Below are 21,199 nucleotides of genomic sequence, written 5' to 3' on the forward strand. Positions count from 1 at the left end.
CCCTGCAGTGTCTGGGCTGCTTCTGTGACAGTTCCGCTCTAACCTCACCTCGTGCTGCTTGTTGGAAAGGTCAGACACAGCGTGGGCGGTCCCGCGGCGTGGCGTGCCCATGGCTCTGGGCTCTGCCGGGTCTGTAGTGAGACCCACTTCTGGTCCTCGCTTTCCATTGCATTTGTTTGCTGAGTTGCCCGTTGTATTCTGACTCCATCCTCAGAGACCAGCTGTTGGATCAGTACAGCCTTCCTCCTCCAGCTAAACACGCGCTTTTCTTACACTTGCTAGGAATATGTCCAGGGGCCTGTAAACGCTGTAGTTTTGACTTCCTAGAATGGATTTCAACATGAAGCCTGTGACTGTAAGAATCTTTTCTAACTTCCGCAGGGTCGTGACATCCTGATCCCTTTCTGTTTTCTTACAGAGGTAAGCTGTGACGTCCTTATGGTGGAAAGGGCTCTTGCTTGTCTTAGGGGCAAGCAGGCCTTTTGATCACTGCCTGTCCTGTCCTGGGGTGACAGGAACCCCAGGGCGGCAGGGAGCTGGGTGCCCGTGTCGGGCTGGCTCCTCCACCACCAGCACTGAGCTGTGCCTGAGGACCGGGCCATCTGCCTCTCTCAGAAGCCGGGTCTCGGGGCAGCACTCAGCTGCCTGGGCCGTGGTCCTCTCCCGCAGCACTGGCTCCGGGCTCTGCGTGGGCCGTGGTCCTCTCCCGCAGCCCTGGTTCCGGGCTCTGCGTGGGCCGTGGTCCTCTCCCGCAGCACTGGCTCCGGGCTCTGCGTGGGCCGTGGCCCCTCTCCCGCAGCCCTGGCTCCGGGCTCTGCTTGGGCCGTGATCCTTTCCTGCAGCCCTGGCTCTGGGCTCTGCTTGGGCCGTGGTCCCTCTCTTGCAGCCCTGGCTCCGGGCTCTGCATGGGCCATGGCCCCTCTCCCGCAGCCCTGGCTCCGGGCTCTGCTTGGGCCGTGGTCCTCTCCTGCATCCCTGGCTTTGGGCTCTGAGTGGGCCGTGGTCCTCTCCCGCAGCCCTGGCTTTGGGCTCTGAGTGGGCCTTGGTCCTCTCCCGCAGTCCTGGCTCTGGGCTCTTAAGTGGGCCATGGTCTCTCTCTTGCAGCCCTGGCTCCGGGCTCTGCGTGGGCCGTGGCCCCTCTCCCGCAGCCCTGGCTCCAAGCTGGGTGCAGTCGCCTCCATCTCTGCACTGGCATCCTCGTTTCTCTTGGGGAGGAGGGTATCTTCCTATGGCCCAGCACAGGGACAGCCCCACATGCTGTCAGTCCTCCAGGCTCTGCAGACACTGGCGACTCTGGTCGGGACTGGCCCAGGACTGTCCTCTCCTGCTCCACCCTCTTCCTTCTGTCCTGAAGGCTGGCCTTCCTCAGGGGTCCCCCTGTTGTCCCACCCCAGTCTCCAGTCTGTTCATGCTAAGCTGTTCTTAGGTTCTGAGACTCGTGGAATCCGGCACAACCTCTGCAGGGCCCCTCCAGAGTGGAGCAGGTCCCTTCTGTTTCCTTCTCTTTCCTTGCCTCGCCGCTTCTGCTGCTCCTGTGCGCTTGTGGGAGATGTTCAGGTCTGAGTCCACTCTGGCCTTCTGCTCCAGGACCTCGTTTCTCATTCCATCCTGGCACGGTAGTTTGCCAGCAGCCTCCTATGGCAGTATGCCTGTCCTCAGTAGCTTGGGGCAAGGGGTCTGAACATGTGCGTGCTCTAGTTTGTGGATTTACCAGGGGAGTATCCGCAGACCAGGCACCCTGGCAGTGGATTAGAACCGCTGCTGAGGCCTGGATGTCCTCTTCTGGCGATAACATGCTGCCTCGGGGCCAGGCAGCCACAGCAGGATGCAGTCCTCCAGTCCTCCATGGGGAGCCCTTCGTGGGGAGGCAGGCAGACAGCTCTGCTGCCGAGAGGAGCGAGGGAAGGGCTGGAAGAGGGCTTCCTGGCCCCAAGTGTGGGCTTGGCTGCCCAGGCTGGACTAGCCCAGCTCCTGCTGCATAGGCAGGGCAGGGCCAAGCCTTGCTCTTGGGGTCTGCAGGGCTGGCTGGCTGTGAGGGTTCATGGGTAGTGCGGCCCTGCGTAGCTCCCCTGGCTTCCCTGCCGCCATCAACGCTGTTCACTGTTCACACCATGGTTGGATGCCCACCTGCTCCTACCAGGCCAGCCCAGCAGGGACTCAGGGACGCCGCGCCTCTCGTCTGCTGGAGGAGCTAGTCTTCAGTGTGGTCTCTGTGCATCTTTTTCTTTTTCTTTTCTTTTCTTTTATTTTTGCGGGTCTGGGGATGGAACCCAGGGGCATTTGACCTCTGAGCTACAGTCCCTGCGCTATTTTTTATTCTTTTTTTGAAACTGGGTCTCACTGAGTTGCAGAGGGCCTCACTAAGTAGCTGAGGTTGTCTGCGAACCATGATCCTCCAGGTCTCAGCCTCCCGGATGCTGGGATTACAAGCGTGAGCCACCACGCCCGGCCATCTTTTTCTTTTTAAAGGACAAGTGGTGTTTTCTTTTTTTTTGGTTTGTTTTTGGTGGTACTGGAAATTTAACTGAGGGGCGTTCTACCCTCTGAGTTACACTGCCAGCCTTTTTTTTTTGTGGTACTGGGTGGGGATGGAACCCAGCGGCATTCGACCTTCGAGCTATACCCCCAACCCTATTTTTTTTTATTCTTTATTTTGAAATAGGGTCTCACTGAGTTGCATAGGGCCTCACTAAGTAGCTGAAGCTGACCACGAACCGTGATTCTCCTGTCTCAGCCTGCCGAATGCTGGGATGACAAGCGTGCGCCCCCACGCCCGGCTCGCCTCAGCCTGTTTTATGGGTCTCGCTAGGTTGTGGAGAGTCCTGCTACTGCCTTCCTGTGATGTCCTTCTGACTTTGGTTTTAGGAGAAGCTCGCTTTGGATGAAGACGGGAGGTGACGATGCACCATGGCAGCGGTCCTCAGAGTGTCCAGCAGCAGCTGCAGAGGTCCAGGTCCTTCACTGGCAGTGAAGAGGAGCAGCCGGCCCACCCAAATCTGCCCCCGTCCCCTGCAGCACCGTTTGCTCCGTCAGCCAGCCCCTCTGCGCCCCAGTCCCCTGGCTACCAGATCCAGCAGCTCATGAGTAGGAGTCCTGTGGCTGGGCAGAACGTGAACATCGCCCTCCAGAACGTTGGCCCTGTTGTGGGAGGGAACCAGCAGCTCACGCTGGCCCCACTGCCACTGCCCAACCCCACCTCTCCAGGCTTCCAGTTCAGTGCGCAGCAGAGGCGCTTTGAGCATGGCTCGCCCTCGTACATTCAAGTTACGTCCCCCCTCTCCCAGCAGGTTCAGACACAAAGCCCCACGCAGCCCAGCCCGGGACCAGGGCAGGCCCTGCAGAGTGTGCGCACCGGGGCGCCAGGCCCCGGGCTGGGCATCTGTAGCAGCAGCCCCACTGGAGGCTTTGTGGACGCCAGCGTGCTTGTGCGGCAGATCAGCTTGAGCCCGTCCAGCGGCGGGCACTTTGTGTTTCAGGAGGCTCCAGGCCTCACGCAGATAGGCCAGGGGGCCCAGGTTCAACTCCAGCATGCAGGCGCGCCCATCGCAGCACGAGAGCGGAGACTCTCCCAGCCCCACGCGCAGTCAGGAGGCACCATTCACCACCTGGGGCCCCAGAGCCCTGCCGCCGCGGGAGGAGCCGGCCTGCCGCCTCTGGCCAGCCCGGGCCACATCGCCACGGCCAGCCTGCCGCCCCAGATCAGCAGCATCATCCAGGGCCAGCTCATCCAGCAGCAGCAGGCGCTGCAGGGGCCGCCGAGCCGGCCTCTGGGCTTCGAGAGGGCTCCCGGTGGCGTGCTGCTCCCCAGCGCTGGGGGGGCTTCGGCGTTTGGCATGACCTCCCCGCCGCCTACCAGCCCCTCCAGAACTGCCATGCCCCCGGGCCTTTCCAGCCTGCCCCTTACGTCTGCGGGCAGCTCGGGGGTGAAGAAGGCTCCCAGGAAGCTGGAGGAGATCCCCCCGGCCTCCCAGGAGACGGCGCAGATGAGGAAGCAGTGCCTGGACCACCACCACAAGGAGATGGAGGCGCTCAGGGAGGCCTTCAGGGAGTACCTGGTCGAACTGTTCTTCCTGCAGCACCTTCAAGGGAACATGATGGATTTCCTGGCTTTCAAGAAGAAGCACTACGCCCCATTACAAGCATATCTCAGGCAGAACGACTTGGACATCGAAGAGGAGGAAGAGGACGAGGAGGAGGAGGAGGAGGAGGAGAAATCGGAGGTCATCAATGACGAGGTAAGAAATGGCAGTTTAATCAGCTAGAGGACACGTGTGAGGAGGTTGATGTCTGCAACTATGACTTAGAACTGCCTTTGAGCCCTGCAGAGATTGTGCTCTCGTGAAAGTCTTAACAAGGAGTCACTTTGAAGAAAGCACTGTCTTTCTCCCTGAAGGGGAAGAAGCGGTGTAGCACAGCTGAGATAGGAGGGAAGGGAGGGTGGGGCAGTGCCTGGAGGTCCTGTTGGGTGCAGAGCAGAGCTTGGCTGGCGCGGCCAGTCCCCCTTCTGTCCAGGTCTGTGGTCCTTGGCTGATCCTGATGCCTCTCGCCAGCCCTCTGCGGCCGGCAGGGAGGGCTCTTCAGTGGTGTGAGGCTTAGTACCCGTGGCCTGGTTTTCAAGTTTCCCCTTGTACTTAACAGGTCCGTCTGTGAAGACACTGCCAACAAAAATTTTAAACGCGATTTCAGTGTCCAGCCAGAAGTCACCAGATATGTTCATTTGGGGCCTTTATAATTAAAATGCAGTTATTGTGGCACAAAGCCAAGAGCTCTTTTTCAATTTTTAAATGTAGCCTTAGATTTGAGATCATATTTTCAACTCACACTTTGCAAAGTGATATTTAAGATAGAATCTTTTGAGCCGGGCGTGGTGGCACACGCTTGTAATCCCAGTACTTGGGAGGCTGAGACAAGAGGATCACAGGTTCAAGGCTAGCCTCAGCAACTTAGCGAGGCTTTTAGCAACTTAGTGAGACCCTGTTTCTAAATAAAATATAAAACAGGGCTAGGAGTGTATAGCTCAGAGGTAGAATTCTCCTGGGTTCCATCCCTAGTAACACACACATACACACGCACGCACGCACGCATGCACGCCTTACTTTTGGGTGCCTAGACTGGGTGTGCAGTAAGTCCCACCTCATGGTGGTCCCTGTGGTGCTCCTGTTGTTTCCGGAACACGGGATGGTGAACTGTACTGTAATGCACTGTATTTTGTGCTTTTGTGTTGTGCAGTGTATCCTATGTTGGTAGAGCTTATTTTGTTTTAAAACATAGCTAAAATAACCTAAACCTTTGTCAGCCCTTCTGCAAAGAAACCAGCCTTTGGTGAGCCAAAGCTGGTCTCTTTGCTCCAGTGTCCTCTGGCATCCATGGGTGTATCTGTGTGGCTTCGCCATCTGTGTCTTCTTCAGAGCCCTTCCCTGGATGGACCGCTTTTATTTTTCAGAAGGTCTATATGATTATTTCAAGGACTTCACCTCTATTGTCATGAAACAGTGAAGTTCACTTCTCTATGTTTGTATACCAATGTTGTCTGTAAACCAACCCCTGTGACTGTACTTGTAGAGAAAAGCCCGGCCCCCTCAGCTTCCTGCTGCAGAGGGGCTTGGCCGTGTGGCCGGCGGTAGGTGACTGGGCACTGCAGTGCAAGAGGTCAAGAGGCCGCTGGGTCTGTCTGTCTGCGGCTCCCGCTGTAAAGTGTGGTGCTGCAGAGCCCAGGTGGGATGTTGCCTGTGATCTACACTGGAGTTGCTGAAGACCGACAGTTGTTAGATTGTTATGCTGTCGATCTTGTAGTCAGTCCAGGGTCTTGTACAGGATTTGATGCAAAATATTTTTAAACACCTAAATCAGTGAGCTGTCAGCAATGAAACTTAACAAAATTTTGAGCAGTCTTAAAAATTATGTTGCCTTTTTTTCTCAAAATATTTCTCTCAGGTAAAGGTTGTGACAGGCAAGGATGGGCAGACTGGGACTCCTGTTGCTATAGCAACCCAGCTTCCGCCAAATGTTTCTGCTGCTTTTTCATCCCAGCAGCAACCGTTCCAGGTACTTTTCGATGGTTCTAAACTGTAGTCTCATCCCAAACGTTCCCTTCATCAGATATTTTAACCCTCAATATACTATTTGCTCTTTGGCATTTTTTCCAGAGCCCATTCCTTATTTTTAAGAAGTAAAAAACCTTTCTGCATATACAGTGGTAAAATTGAATTGCATGAGTAAATGACAACACGACCTTACTTGATTGTTTCATATACCTGCAATGTGGTGGTAGCTTTTAGAGTGCATGTCTTCCTGATACTCAAAGTCCTGTCAACTGTGCTCAGGATCCCTGTGTGCTGTGTTTTCAATGTTTCCTCTTTCTTGTGTCTTTGACCTGTATTTTGAGAACAGTGCAAAACAGAACGAGAAAAAGAGTCTTAAAAAAATGCTCATTTGGTATTTTCCTTGGCTAGAGGAAATACCAACTGAAACAGCCCTGACCATCAGGCCCACAGGCCTCTGGGTGAGGCCACGTGAGTGCACACTGGGAACGCCGAGAATCCGAACAGGCCCCAGCGCAGCGCAGATAGATGGTGCTGGATCCAGAAGCATGGCGTCTTTGGAGATGCCCCTGTTGTTACTTTATTTTTGATAAAGTCTCAACACACCTAAAGTTGCTGTGTCATGCAGCCCCATGCCCTCCCGAATCAACCTCGCAGCTTGCTGCTCCTTCGCCTCGCTCTCGTGCTCATGTGTGCGGCCTCGTAGCACGTCCTTGGTCCCCAGACGCTCCCACACCTGGCAGGAAGGACGAGCGTCGCCATGACCCCGCTCCTGTGGGTCTGCCGTCTCGCTCAGGCCTCACCTCCGTCCACGGGGCCCGCCTGGGATCTCCTGCAGCACTTAGCTGTCCAGCCTCTCTGCTCTTTAATCGGGCTGGTTTTCCGACACTGTGGCTGTGATGTTTCAGTTATTTTCTAGAGTGTCCTGAAGTAAGGACTGTCTGATGTTTCCTGGTGCTGGACTCAGGTCATGTGCTTTGGAGAGGAACAACCCAGAAGTGATGACATGTTCATCTCAGAGTGTCCTGTCAGGAAGCCACGCTATCACTGTCCCTGAGTGGGGATGCCAGCCTCCAGTGCCCGGCCAGGTGCTGCCCGGCAGATCTGCCCAGGACACTTGTTCACTTTTCCTCAGGTAGATGAGGAATTTGGGAAGATGCTCTGAGGCGTGCACATGTCTTGGATCTCAGTGAACTTTTGACCCACGGATTCTAGTGTCTGTTGACGAGTCGCGTCTGAATCTTGTTATTTCTATAAAGATCCCAAGTGGACTTCCTGCCTCCATCATTCTTTCTGCATTAATTAATTAGTTAATTAATTTGTGGTACTTGGGATTGACTCCTGGGGCATTCTACCGCCGAGCTCTACCCCTAGCCCTATTTTTTAGTCTATTAATTAATTAATTTATTTATATTGTGAGTCTGGAGAGGGAACCCAGGGGCATTCGACTGCCTTGCTACACCCCCTGCCCTATTTTTTATTCTTTATTTTGAAACAGAGTCTTACTAAGTTGTGGAGGGCCTCACCAAGCAGCTGAGGCTGTCCATGAACCACGATCCTCAGGTCTCAGCCTCCTGAATGCTGGGATTACAAGCGTGCACCACCATGCCTGGCTCTAGTATTTTATTTTCTGAAACAGGGTCTCACTGAGTTGCGAAGGGCTTCACTAAGTAGCTGAGGATGTTTCAGCCCCCAGGTATTGGGATTACAAGCATGCACCACTACGCCCAGCATTATTGTTTATTTTGAAACAAGTTCTTGCTAGGTTGCTGAGAGTCGTTATTTGCCGAGGCTGACCTTGAACCTGTGATCCTCTTGTCTGTAGCCTTCCCGTTACTGGGATTATAGCATGTGCTGCCACATCCAGGTCATTAATTTGTCAAAATGATGAGCTTTCTTTTCTCTTCGTTTCTATATCCATTCACATAGGGATGCTTATTTTCACCAGTGAGTTAAATATATTTTGGCTTATTTAAACTTATTTAATTTATATTATTTAATTTATATTCGGTGAAATTTGCTCTTCCTCGGTCTTCTGTGAGTCTTGAAAAATCTAATTTTTCAAGAATTTTCTGCTCACTCCACAGTGAAGAGACAGAATAGCCGACCAGCCCCAAACTTGCACCTCTGTGCACCCTGGTGCACCTCTGTGATCCGCTCTGACTGTCGGGGCAGGAGCGCAGAGCGGCCTTTCCAGCCAGGCCTCATGCAGAGCAGCAGCCTCAGAGGCTGCAGGGTGTGCCGTGGGTTGCAGCAGGAGCTCCTGGGCGAGTGCGCCCAGTTTGTTTATCCTTTCATCCGTGGAAGGGTACTTGGCTTACTTCCATCTTAGTGATGGATTCTGTTTTTGTTTTTGTTTTTTGTGGTACTAGGGATGGAATCCAGGGGCATTCTACCTCCAAGCTTTACCCCCAGCCCTATTTTTTATTCTTTATTTTGAAACAAGGTCTCACTAAGTTGCAGAAGGCCTCACTAAGTAGCTGAGGCTGTCCGCGAACCGCGATCCTCCAGACTCAGCCTCCCGAATGCTGGGATGACAAGTGAGCACCACCACGCCAGGCCTGTTTTTTTTTTTTTTTGAGATAAGGTATAGTTGAGTTGCCCAGGCTGGCCTTGAACTTGGGATCTTCCCTTCTCCATCTCCTGAGTATCTGGGATTACAGGCATGCACCCTTGCACCTGTCATTTTAGGGATTTGGGAATAAAGATGCTGTAGTTCATATAAAGAGGCTATAGTTGTACAGTTTTTGGTGTGGCCATGGGCATTCACTTTAGGTTTTTGTGGTTTTTGTTGGTACTCGGGATGAAACCCAGGGGTGTTCTACCTCCAGGGTACCCACAGCCCTATTTTTATATTTTATTTGGAAACAAGGTCTCACTGAGTTGCTGAGAGCCTCACTAAGTAGCTGAGGCTGGCTTCGAACTTTCACAATCTTCCTGTCTCAGCCTCCCAAGAACTAGGATTACAAGCGTGTGCCACCACACCTGGCCTTCAGTTTTTATTTTTTTGTTATTGGGAACCGAACCCAGGGTGTTCTACCTCCGAGCTCCACCCCTAGCCCTATTTTATTTTTGTTTTGAAACAGGGTCTAAGTTGCTGAGGTTCTGGCTAAGTTGCTAAGACTGGCTTTGAACCCGTAATCCTCCTGTCTCAGCTCCCAAGTCTGGGGATTACAGGTGTGCACCACTATGCCTGGCTTCATCACTGTCTAATACTTGTTAGCATACTAATCCTGTGTATGTATTTTGGTAGATTAACACTTAAGTATATCAGCTTTTGTGGTATCATAAACAGAACTGAAAATTGAGGGATGATTTTCAAGTGTTCATTGCAGGTCTGTAGACACACAGTGGCTGTTTGCACCTGTGTTTTGCAGTCCTGCAGCCTCGCTTGTTAGTCCCAGGAGCTGTTTTGTGGATCCTTGGGAGTCTGCATGGAGGACTGTGGCTGCAGGCGGCCGCGGCCTGCTCCTCTCTGCTCCTCCCTGCTCCTCCCTGCTCCTCCCTGCTCCTCCCTGCTCCTCTCTGCTCCTCTCTGCTCTCTGCCTTTCGTCTCACCTCCTGGCTCCCGCGGGCAGGGCTCCCGTGTCTGCAGTGGGTGGCCTCACACCTCCTGACCGCAGCTGCCAGCTGCGGCATCGGCGAGGTCCTTTTTTTTTTTTTGGGTGGTACTGGGGTTCCTGGAAACCCTTTACCTCTGGGCTACACTCCCAGACCTATTTTATATTTTATACTTTTTTAAAATTTGGAAACAGGGTCTCTTAAGCCAGCATGGCTGGCTTCGAACCTGCCCGCAATCCTGTCTCTGCCTCCCAGGTGAGGGAGGGGATTACAAGCGTGCGCCACCATGCCCGGGGCTATTTCTGAATCTTTCAATGTGATTTGTGATTATTCTTCTTTAGTTGATAAAAGTGGTGAGTTGCCTTCAACGTGATATTCTCTTTTTTTTTTTTTTTGGTGGGTCTAGGGATGAAACCCAGGGACATTTGACCTCTGAGCTATACCCCCTGCCCTGTTTTTTATTCTTTATTTGAAACAGGGTCTCACTAAGTTGCGGAGGGTGTCACTAAGTAGCTGAGGCTGTCTGTGAACCGCGATCCTCTGGTCTCAGCAGCTTCCCGAATGCTGGGATGACAAGGTGCCTACCATGCCCGGCTCAGCGTGATATTCTCTATAAACCGAGTGCAGTGATCCTAAGTGTTGCAGCTTGCTGAGATTTGACACATATACACGTAAAATCCACAGCGCTGCCAAAATATGCTTCTCTCTCTTTTTTTTTTTTTTTGGTGGTACTGGGGATGGAACCCTTCTACCTCCGGGCTACACTCCCAGACCTATTTTATATTTTTTATTTGGAAACAGGGTATCGTAAGCCAGCAAGGCTGACTTTGAACCTGCTCGATCCTCCCGTCTCCGCCTCCCAAGCGCAGGGATTACAAGCGTGCGCCACCACGCTTGGCTCATTTTTAAAATTTTGATGCTCATGTTCCCTGCAATGCCCCTTCAAGCTGGCGTATTTGTACTTTTTTGTGTGTGTATGTGATAGTGGGGGATTGAACTCGGGGACATTCTTCTCTGAGCTTCACCCGCAGCCCTTTTTTAATTTGTTTTGCAGCAGGGTCTCACTAGGCTACTGAGGGTCTCACTGAGTTGCTGAGACTGATTTTGAGCCTATAACCCTCCTGTCAGCCTCCCACGGCACTGTGATCACAGCGTGGGCCACCATCCTGGCTGTATGTTTCTTGATCCAGCCCTGTAATCAGCCCTGTCTCCTAGGAGCCTGGCTCCTTTGTGTGGAGAATAATAATTTGATTCTGTTATTCACACACCCGCTGTAACGAGCTTGAAGATAAATATTAAATTGGAGATTGTCAGAAGGTATACGGGTGGGCATCTCTCCCATGATGTTTGGAGAAGTGCAGTGTATTGATGCAGTTATAGACCACAGGGATAAACATTTGCCTAAGAACAGTAGGACCATGGAAGGCAAGGAGCGCCAGCAAGATGTGAAAGGATGCTCAGTGTTCTCAGCTCAAATTAAACTGCTCGGATTTACTGTTACACGTACAGGCCTCCAGAGACCAGTTGGTGAGATGTACAGATGCGGATCCACAGGGCTCTTGCTCGCTTTTGGCGGAGTGTGCTTGGTCGGGGCATTTGGGACGTAGCCACAGCACATCCTTCACCTTGGCAGAGTGCTGTGGAGGTGTCTGGTTTTCCTGGACCAGAACACACCTGTAGGGTGTTCTAGCAGCATGGCTTGTAAGTGCCTGCACTGGAAAGAGCCGGAAGGCTGCTGGCAGCAGAGTGGGTCCTGACTACGCTCAACACAGGGATCCACCAGCGGCCAGCGGGCGCCCGCGGACCATGCCCCAACAGGCATCGCAGCGTGAAGGGCGGTTACAGAACAGAGGTAGACGTCCTGTAATGTCAACTTCAGTACATGCAAGGCCGGGGCACTTGGAGATAAATCTGTAGGTGTGTGTGTGTCTGTGTTTTCCCCAGCTATATTGACGTATATTTGGCAAATAAAAGTGTATGTATTTCTCTTTTTTTTTTTTTTTTTTTTTTTTTGCAATACTAGGGATTTAACCCAGGGGCATTCTTCCCCCAAGCTACAGCCTCCAGCCCTATTTTTTAATTCTTCATCTTGAAACAGGGTCTCACTGAGTTGCAGAGGGCCTCACTAAGGAGCTGAGGCTGTCCTGTCTCAGCCTCCCAAGTACTTTTTAATTTGTTTATCGAGATGAATCTCACTGTGTTATCCAGATTACAATGTGTGCCACTACACCCGGCAATTGTATGTATTTCAGGTGTGCAAAGTCATGATCTGATATACGTGTGGTGATCTGACTTCCGCAATCAAGTTTATATACCCATTGCCGGGCGTGGTGGCGCACGCTTGTAATCCCCGCGCTTGGGAGGCTGAGACAGGAGGACAGGGTTCGAAGCCAGCCTCAGCTACTTAGTGAGGCTTTCAGCAACCTAGCGAGACCCTGTTTCCAAATTAAAAAAAAAAAAAAAAAAAAAAAAGGTTTGGGAGTATAGCCTGGACGTAGAAAGCCTCTGGGTTCCACCCCTAGTACCACCAAAAAAGTTTATATACCCATCACCTCATAGTTATGTTTTGTGTGTTGAGGCCATGTAATTCTCTTGCAGCAAATTTGAGGACTGTGGTACAAGATTACCAACTATAGGCACTGTGCTGTATGTTTATTCATTTCTTTATTTTTATGGTGCTGGGATTGAACCCTTGGGCATTCTACCTCCGAGTCACACTCCTATTTTATTTTATTTTATTTTATTTTATTTTTTTGGTGGTACTGGGGTTCCTGGAAGCCCTTCTACCTCCGGGCTACACTCCCAGACCCATTTTTACATTTTTATTTGGAAACAGGGTCTCCTAAGCCAGCGCACGCGGCTGGCTTCGAACCTGCGCGGTCCTCCTGTCTCTGCCTCCCAAGCGCGGGGATTACAAACGTGCGCCACCACGCCCGGCCACACTCCTATTTTATTTTCATTTAGAAACAGGATCTAGGTAGGTTGATTAGACTCTTACTACTTGCTGAGGCTGCCCTCGAACCTGTGATCCTTGTGTCTCAGCCTCCTAAGTATTGGGATTATATATGTACACCACCATGCTCAGCTTCCTTTTTTTTTTTTTTTTTTTTCAGTACTTGGGATGGAACCCAGGGGCATTCTACCTCCAAGAGGTCTGTTTTTTATTCTTTATTTTGAAACAGGGTCTCACTGAGTTGCAAAGGGCTTCACCACATAGCTGAAGCTGTCCTTGAACCTGTGTGATCCTCCTGTCTCAGCCTCCCAAATGCTGGGATTACAAGCATGTCCTTTCACACCCTCTTTTTAATTTATTTATCTTTTTTAACTTATTTATCCTCTTTTTTAATTTATTTATCAAGACAGATCTCACTGTGTTGCCCAGGCTGACCTCCAACTCCTTGGCTTAAGCAATCCATATTGTGCTCTTAGGGGCTGGGATCACAGGACCTTGCACTGTGCCTGGAACTTACTCATTGTATTGAATTGCCCTATTTTGCTATTTCCTAGGCCCTGGTAACTGGGATTCTAGTCTTCTTACAAGTCCAGCTTTGCTTTTTTGTGTGTGTGTTTGTGCAGTACCAGGGATGGAACCCAGGGGCATTCTACCTCTGAGCTACAAGCACAGCCCTATTTTTATTTTTATTTTTTTTTGCGGTGCTGAACCCAAGGGTATACTACCTTTGAGCTATACCCTCAGCCCTATTTTTATTGTTTATTTTGAAACAGGGTCTCACTAAGTTGCTGAGGGTGTAAGCAGCTGAGTCTGTCCATGAACCACGATCTTCCTGTCTCAGCCTCCCAAGTACTGGGATTACAAGTGTGCGCCACCACTCGCTGCTGCTGCTGCTTCTTCTTATTAATTATTACTATTTATGTGTGAGTGTGTGGGGGTACTGAGGATTGAACCCAGAGGCATTCTACTTCCAAGTTTTACCCCCAGCCTGATTTTATTTCTTATTTGGCAATGGTCTCGCTAAGTTGCCCCGCTTAATTTTTAATCTTGAAACAGGGTCTCACTGAGTTGAGGGCCTTGCTGAGTTGCCGAGACTGGCTTCCACCTTGCGGTCCTCCTGTTCTTGGTTCCTGTAATCGCAGATGCTGGGGTCACAGGCCTAGGCAGCACTCCCAGCCTCCACTCTGTTTTCTGTAATGGCTGTAGTACTTTAGATTCTTACCAACAGTGTGCAAGGGCTCATCGGGAGATGTTTAGTACACCATTGCAGTAGTGAGTGGCTTGGCAGGAAGAATGGGGAGAGCCACACCAGGCCCCAGAGAGGAGGGGGACTCAGAACGGAGCTCAGAGCCACAGAGGAGATACGCTGGCCTCTTGGCCGAGGACACGGCAGCAGCACCTTACTGCTGGCGGCAGCAGTGAGTTCACCGGGCGGCTATAGACCAACGCACTCAACATTGAGCCCACCAGGCTCCAGAGAGGAGCGGCGGACAGTGAGCCGAGGTGAGCCGCTGAGGATCAGCCGGGCGGGATTCGGCAGATTTTTTGGCGCAGAGAGCATCTAAAGCTCCCACTGGCTGGGCTCAGCATACTCTGCAGGGACTCAGAGCGGAGCTCAAAACCAGAGAAGAAATACGCCAGCCTCACGGCTGAGGGCGTGGCAGCGGCGCCATATTGCCACTGGAGGCTGCAGCAGCAAATTCACCGAGTCCACTACAGCTCCATCAGCACACTTAACAACAGTGAGTCAAATTGCGGCCCCTAGAGGAGAAATCCCAGTACTACACTCCCAGGGACTTGACCCAGTGGGGGAGTGGCAGTGGCAGAGATATCACACCATAGGAGAATGCCCAACCTGGCACCCCCCCATGGTCTAAAGCAGCCTAGATTGGCTCCCTGGGTCTGAGACTGCGATAAAACCCAGTAAATGAGTAGTGGGGACTGAGATACCACAGACTCGAGATCCAGAGCACCTTAAGTGAAGTCGTAGTCACCCAAGGGAAGAACCCAGAGAAGGCACAAACTTCTGAAATCATGGGAAAGAGGAATAACAATGGAGCAATGAATGCCCACAACCCCACAACATCAGAACCCGATAAAACAGAAATTCAGAGATTTCTAGAAGATCAAATCAGGAAAATAACTGTAGAAATAATAGAGGTGTTTCGAAAAGAATTCAGAGAAAGCCAAAAAGAGATAAAGGATGCAATTAATGAAGTAAAGGCCTCAATTCAAAGTACAAACAACCGATTAGACCACATGGAGAACAGAATCTCGCTCTTAGAAGATGATCACTCCAAAAATGAACGCATAGTTTCTAATTTAGAAAAAAAAATCCGACAGCAGGAATCTGACATTGAAGAAAGATGGGTCCATTTTAAGAGAGCTAACCTAAGACTAATTGGAATAGAGGAGGGAAAAGAAAGTGAAACCAAAGGGATCAACAATCTCTTCAAGGAAGTAATAGCAGAAAATTTTCCAAACATAGAGCAAGAGGTTGATACACAGGTCCAGAAAACTTATAGAACTCCATTTAGACAGGATCGGAGAAGAGAATCCCCACGCCACATAATTGTCAAAATGACCAATGTGGAAGCCAAGCAGAGAATCTTAAAGGCAACAAAAACAAAGGGCCAAGTGACATTCAGAGGCAAACCGATTAGCATCACTCCAGACTTCCCAAACCAAGTCATGAGAGCCAGAAGGCCTTGGAGTAACATATTCCAAACTCTGAAAGAAACAACTTCCAGCCAAAAATTTCCTACCCAGCAAAACTTTCTATCTAATTAGATGGGGAAATAAGAAGCTTCCACGACAAACAGAAACTGAAGGAATTTATGTCTTCAAAACCAGCGCTAGAGAAAATACTCAAAGAGATTAACTACAAAGAAGAAATAGGTAACACACACCAGAACCAGAGAAACAAGATTTTCCATCCAACAGATAACTAAGATTGGTTTTCTGTGGAGATTCACTATTTATGTTAGTCTTCTACATATCTCTAAATTGTATTGTTTGCTTTTATTGTTGCTAAGTTTTAGGATTTCTAGTTGGAATATTAATATACCTTCAGATAAAGCATTTGGAAATATTTTATCCCATTCTATCAGTAACTTTTAACTCTGTTTACATTGTCTTTGGATATACAGTTTTTTTTTATTTTTTAGGGAGTTTGTATTCCCTTCTGTTGCCTGTGCCATTGAAATCATATCCAAGAAATCGCTGCCAATTTCAATGTTGTGAGGTTTTATGACCCAGATTTTCTTCTAAAAGTTTATAGTCTTAAGATTTATATTTAGGTCTTTTATCTATTTTGAGTTAATGTTTGTATATGGTGTTAGGTAAGGGTCCAGTTTTATTCTTTTTCATGTAATTATTATTTTTCAACAATATTTAGTTAAAAGATTATTATTTCATCTACCAAATGTTTGTGGAAACATTGTCAAAAATAACTTGACAATATATGGAAGAATTCATCTCTAGGCTTTTATTCAACTCCAATGGTTTATATATCTGCCTTTAGAACAGTACTACACTGTTTCAATTATTGTAGCTTTATATGGTTTGAAATCAGAAAATATATATCTTCTAGCTTTGTTCTTTTTCGAGATCGTTTTGGGTATCTAGAGTCCATATTCCATATAGGATAAATTTTTTTCTGAAAAATAAATAAATTATTTTAGTTTCACCTAAAAAAAAAGAAAAATATTCTCTGGTAAGAAAGAAAGCAAAAAGAAATATTGGAATGTTATTTTTAAGTCATCAAAAGCTTGGTATCAGACAAATGAAACTTATGTGAGATTATCATTGTTAATTTTGGATAAATTGCTATAATACTAGATGTCAACCACTAAGCCAAGCATGGGAAGGAGGGATGGGGAGGGAACGGGGTGGGGATCCGGTGGGGGCTGACTGGGCGATGTGTGCATGTATGTCTACAAAAGTATTTTCTTTATACCATTATGATGTATGAATACTGCACCAATTAAAAAAATTAAAAAAAAAGATGAAGCAGTATGAAAAAAAAGAATGGGGAGAGTTTTAAGGCACGAGCAATGTTTATCTCTTAAATCATGTGACAAGCACATAGTACTCGCTTTATTGCTCTTTTAAGTTGTATGTCTGTTTTTCCATTTTCCCTTTCCAACATGTACAATGAAGCCGGGCATGGTGGCACACTTGGGAGGTGGAGACAGGAGGATTGCAGGTTTGAGGCCAGGCTCAGCAACTTGTGAAGCCCTGTTTAAAATAAAGAATAAGCCAGGCATGGTGGAGCACGCTTGTAATCGCAGCATTCGGGAGGCTGAGACTGGAGGATCGTGGTTCGTGGCCAGCTTCAGCTACTTAGTGAGGCCCTTCGCAACTCAGTGAGACCCTGTTTCAAAATAAAGAATAAAAACGTGGGCAAGGGGTGTAGCTCGGAGGTGGAATGCCTCTGGGTTCCATCCCCAGACCTACAAAAATAAAATAAAATGAAGAATAAAATAGGGCTTGGGTGCTGGGCGTGGTGGTGCATGCCTGTAATCCCCACGCTTGGGAGGCAGAGACAGGAGGATCAGGCAGATTCGAAGCCAGCCTTGCTGGCTTAAGAGACCCTGTTTCCAGCTGGGCATGGTGGCGTACGCCTGTAATCCCCACACGTTTGGGAGGCGAAGACAGGAGGATCGCGCAGGTTTGAAGCCAGCCTTGCTGGCTTAAGAGACCCTGTTTCCAAATAAAAACTATAAAATAGGTCTGGGAGTGTAGCCCGGAGGTAAAAGGGTTCCATCCCCAGTACCACACCCCCCCAAAAAAGGGAAAGAAATAGGGCTGGGGTGTGACTTGGAGGCACACACTTATAATCCCACTGCTATAATTTTTACTACTTATTGAAGCACTTCACAATTTAAGCTGTGTTCCCTGTTTTAAAATAAAAGATAAAATAAGCCGATGTGGAGGTACACTCCTGTAACCTCTGTACTTGGGAGGCTGAGACAGGAAGATCAAAGGTTCAAGGACAGTCTCAGCAAGTAGTGAGACCCTGTTTCAAAATAAAAATAAAATTGGGCTGGAGAGTATAGCTCAGAGTTAGACTGCCCCTGGAGTCAGTCCCCAGCACCCCTCTCCATCCCCAGAAGGAGTAATGAAGATCTCAGTTACAGAATGGGCAGCCTCCTGAGATGTCTCTCGCCCCTGGCCCCTCTGCGCCACGCTGTGCGTGTGCAGGAGTGTGTTTCTCATGTTACTTTTCAGCTCTAGAGCTCTGTGTGGCTCCTCTTCTCTCTGTGGAGATTCCCCTTGACCTTCATCACTGCTTGTCTTTCTCGATGTCTTGGGCTTGCTTGTTAAAGCCACATGAAGTCCCCGCCTTTCATCTCGAGTGGGCCTTTCGTCTTGGGGCAGATGGCCATTATTTTCTGCTCAGGATTCAAGTTTCCTTGCTTACCTGTGTTTTTGAGCAGCTTTGCATTTTGGAGACTTGTGAATGGCAGGTAGACTCCCTGGGGTTCTGTTCTGTTCTTCTGTTTTGCTTTAATGCCTGCATTACATCCTACCTCCTCCCAGGCAGGCGGCACCTGGCATCTCATTTTGTATCTGGCCTTTGCTTGGGATACCCAGGCCAGGAAAGGTTGAGGGAAGACGCGGAGCCACCCTCCGCAGCAGTCTCCCGCACTCGCCGGGCACTCTTCTCTTAGGGCCGCGGTGTGTCCTCTGGTTTCCGCATCTGTGCCCCACGCCCTCCTCCTGTGCTACCTGCGCTCTGCCTCGCCTCGTGCTTCACAGAGCTTACGATCTTCCAGGACATCTTTTACCTGCTGGGAAGCACTGGCCGTCCCTGGATACAGACCCCATCATCAGCTTACTTTATCAGCAGTCACTTTTGAACGTATAAATGATCATGTTCATTTTAGGACATTAGAAAACCTAGAAAAGTGCTCACGTACCAGTGAAAGCTTGCCCTTCTCCTGCCCGAGACCGTCACTGGTCAGTCTTCACGTAGCCACTCTCTCCTGCCGCCCATCTGCCGTCCCCTGCGCTCTGCCTCCTCCTCCATCCTTCCCTGTGAGTGGGATGCCATTGTGATGGGCATCCTGAGATGACGTTGAGGCTCGGCTGGGAGGCCCTGAGTGTTGACGGTCTGAGGCCCGGCTGGCGGTGGCTGTATGGTATCACCTCAGTGGTTGCAGGCGTCTGGCTAGAGCAGGGCCCTCCTGTGGGACGGCGATTGTGTTTCGGCCCCTGGAACTGCCTTCACAGCGCCTCACTGGTTGAGTGCAGGTGCTTGAGTCCTTTGGAGATGCCTTAGCCACGCAGCAGCCCCACCCACCCCTGCCCTTGGCGTCCACCGCGACACAGGATGGCACCTGGTGGGAAGGAGGGGCCGAGTGCCCTGATGCCCTGCGCAAGGCAAGTGAGCTGCCATCTTGCTTTCAGCAGCACAAAGGGTGCTTCCTGTGGAGTAGTTTTGAATCCATAATAAAATTGAGTGGGAGGTCCAGAGGTTCCCATATTCTCTCCCCCACTTCCTGCACCCCCACAGAGGACCGCTGGCCCCACTCAGCCCTCAGGGACTGTGGCTTCCTCGGCCGAGTGCAGTGCGCAGTGGGCTTGCTGTTGGTGAAGACGAGTGTGTAGTGACAGGTGCGCCCCCATAGTGTCATGTAAGACTTTTGCTGCCCTGAAGATGCCTGCACTACCCATTTGCTCCTCCCTCCCTCCTTCCTTTCCTTCCAACCCCTGGCTGCTAACCAGAATTGTTTCAGCATCCAGAGTCTGCCTTCCCCAGAATGTCACACACAGGTAGTTGCCACCATGCAGCGTGTAGCCTTTTCCAGTCGGATTCTCTTGCTTTATTTAACCAGTACACACGCACACAGGTGTTCACATGTGTATGTATCAGGTAGGGTGCTAACTGGAGGAACGTTTGAAGATCCACGTTGGGCAGTGTGCATTGGCTTTTAGTGTTGTTTTCCATAGGAAGACAACACAGCCTTCCCTTTGATCTCTTGTCCTTTGGCTTGGTGTGTGTGGGCTAGGTGTGTGGCTGGCCTGGTCAGCCTGCACCTGCGCTGCGGGCTCGGAGCTGACCAGGCTTCCCACCCCTGCCAAGCCAGGACCTAGATGAGTAGTAATCGGAACTTCCACTTACAGCCAGAATAACATGCCTTGTACAGGTACTTCCTTCCTCCAGAGGTAAGTTAGAAGCTTAAGGTATTTATTACATGTCACTATACATTGAGTGTATTTACAGACATTGGGTAGATAGCATTTCTCTTACTAAGAAGGAATGAGGTCAGTGTTTGGGATAATTACCGTAGCTGTAGTTTACATTCATTCTTAGTGCGAGAGCAGCAAACAGTCCCACTCACTGCTCCTGTGTTTTCCAGCAGCCAGCCCTAGCCGGGAGCCTGGGGGCCGGAGCCAGTGGCGCCCTGGAGGCTGACCCGTTCAAGAGGCAGCAGGCGGCGCCCCCTACAGGTACGTCCTTGCACAGTGGCGCGCGGCAGGCGCAGAGCCAGTGCTCTTTCCGGAGCTGAGCTCCTACTCTGAAGTCGTTTGCCTTTTGGTGATTATCAGATGAACAGAATATTTACAGGAGCGTTTATGTGTATGCTGAAGTTAGAAGCTTTTGGTTGACAAGGTACACGCCACGGGCGTGCGTGGGCCCCTTGGTCATCTTGCTGACTAAGTGTACCATCAGCTGCTTGTGTGTGGTACTGGGATTGGATCGGGGCATTCTATGTGTGTGTGGTACTGGGATTGGATCGGGGCATTCTATGTGTGTGTGGCACTGGGATTGGATCGGGGCATTCTATGTGTGTGTGGTACTGGGATTGGATCGGGGCATTCTATGTGTGTGTGGCACTGGGATTGGATCGGGGCATTCTATGTGTGTGTGGCACTGGGATTGGATCGGGGCATTCTATGTGTGTGTGGCACTGGGATTGGATCGGGGCATTCTATGTGTGTGTGGTACTGGGATTGGATCGGGGCATTCTCCCTCCGAGCTCTACCTCAGCCCTTTTCTATTTTGACTCGGCCTCACCAGGTTGCTCAGAGTCTTGCAAGTCGCCAAGGCTGTCCTTGAACTGTGACCTTCTGCCTTTTGAATACTGGGATTTGAAAAGAAAGAGGTGGCAGTGAGCCAGGCGTGGTGGCACCCTGCCACTCCAGCCCTCCGGAGGCTGAGACAGGAGCTCAGGAGCTCCGCGGGCTCAAGGCCAGCTTTAGCAATTCAGGGAGGCTTTTATTTTTATTTTTATTATTATTTTGTGTGTGTGTGTGGTACTGGGGATGGAACCCAGGGGCTTTCTACCTTCGGGCTATACCCCAGCTCTATTTTATAATTTATCTGGAAACAGGGTCTCACTAAGTTGATGAGAGCCTCACAAAGTGGCTGAGGCTGGCTTGGAACCCGTGCGATCCTCCTGTCTAAGCCTCCCAAGTGCTGGGATTACAAGCGTGCACCACCACGCCCAGCTTCACCACCCACTTTTAAAGTTGTGCATTTTTAAACAGAACTTTTTCTTTAGCTATAAATGTAGCAGTAATGTTGACATGAAAGGTTCAGGCACTGCCCAGGGTGTGACTGAAGGTCACAGTAGCTTGCTGCCTCCCCAGCCACAGCAGCAGGTGCACTGAATCCTGCGGGTTCCACAGACGG

At 50.2% G+C, this 21,199-nt stretch overlaps 1 protein-coding gene across 3 annotated transcripts in view; it reads left to right on the forward strand.

Annotated features, from left to right (window-relative positions):
- Positions 1 to 2,900: 2,900 nt before the first annotated feature.
- The window catches only part of EP400 (E1A binding protein p400), a gene marked incomplete at both ends in the record, with an annotated part of 75,286 nt that continues 56,987 nt past the window's right edge, over positions 2,901 to 21,199 (forward strand). For 2 of the 3 annotated variants that reach the window (XM_080717681.1, XM_080717682.1), the window contains 2 exons: positions 2,901 to 4,235; positions 19,923 to 20,013. In XM_080717681.1, coding sequence (XP_080573807.1) covers positions 2,901 to 4,235; positions 19,923 to 20,013 — 1,426 coding nt within the window. Of the gene's footprint in view, positions 4,236 to 19,922; positions 20,029 to 21,199 lie in introns of all 3 variants that reach the window. The other variant, XM_080717680.1, reaches the window with a different exon arrangement.

This window comes from Muscardinus avellanarius, assembly GCF_963383645.1.
Source record: "Muscardinus avellanarius genome assembly, chromosome: 21".
Classification (NCBI taxonomy): domain Eukaryota; kingdom Metazoa; phylum Chordata; class Mammalia; order Rodentia; family Gliridae; genus Muscardinus; species Muscardinus avellanarius.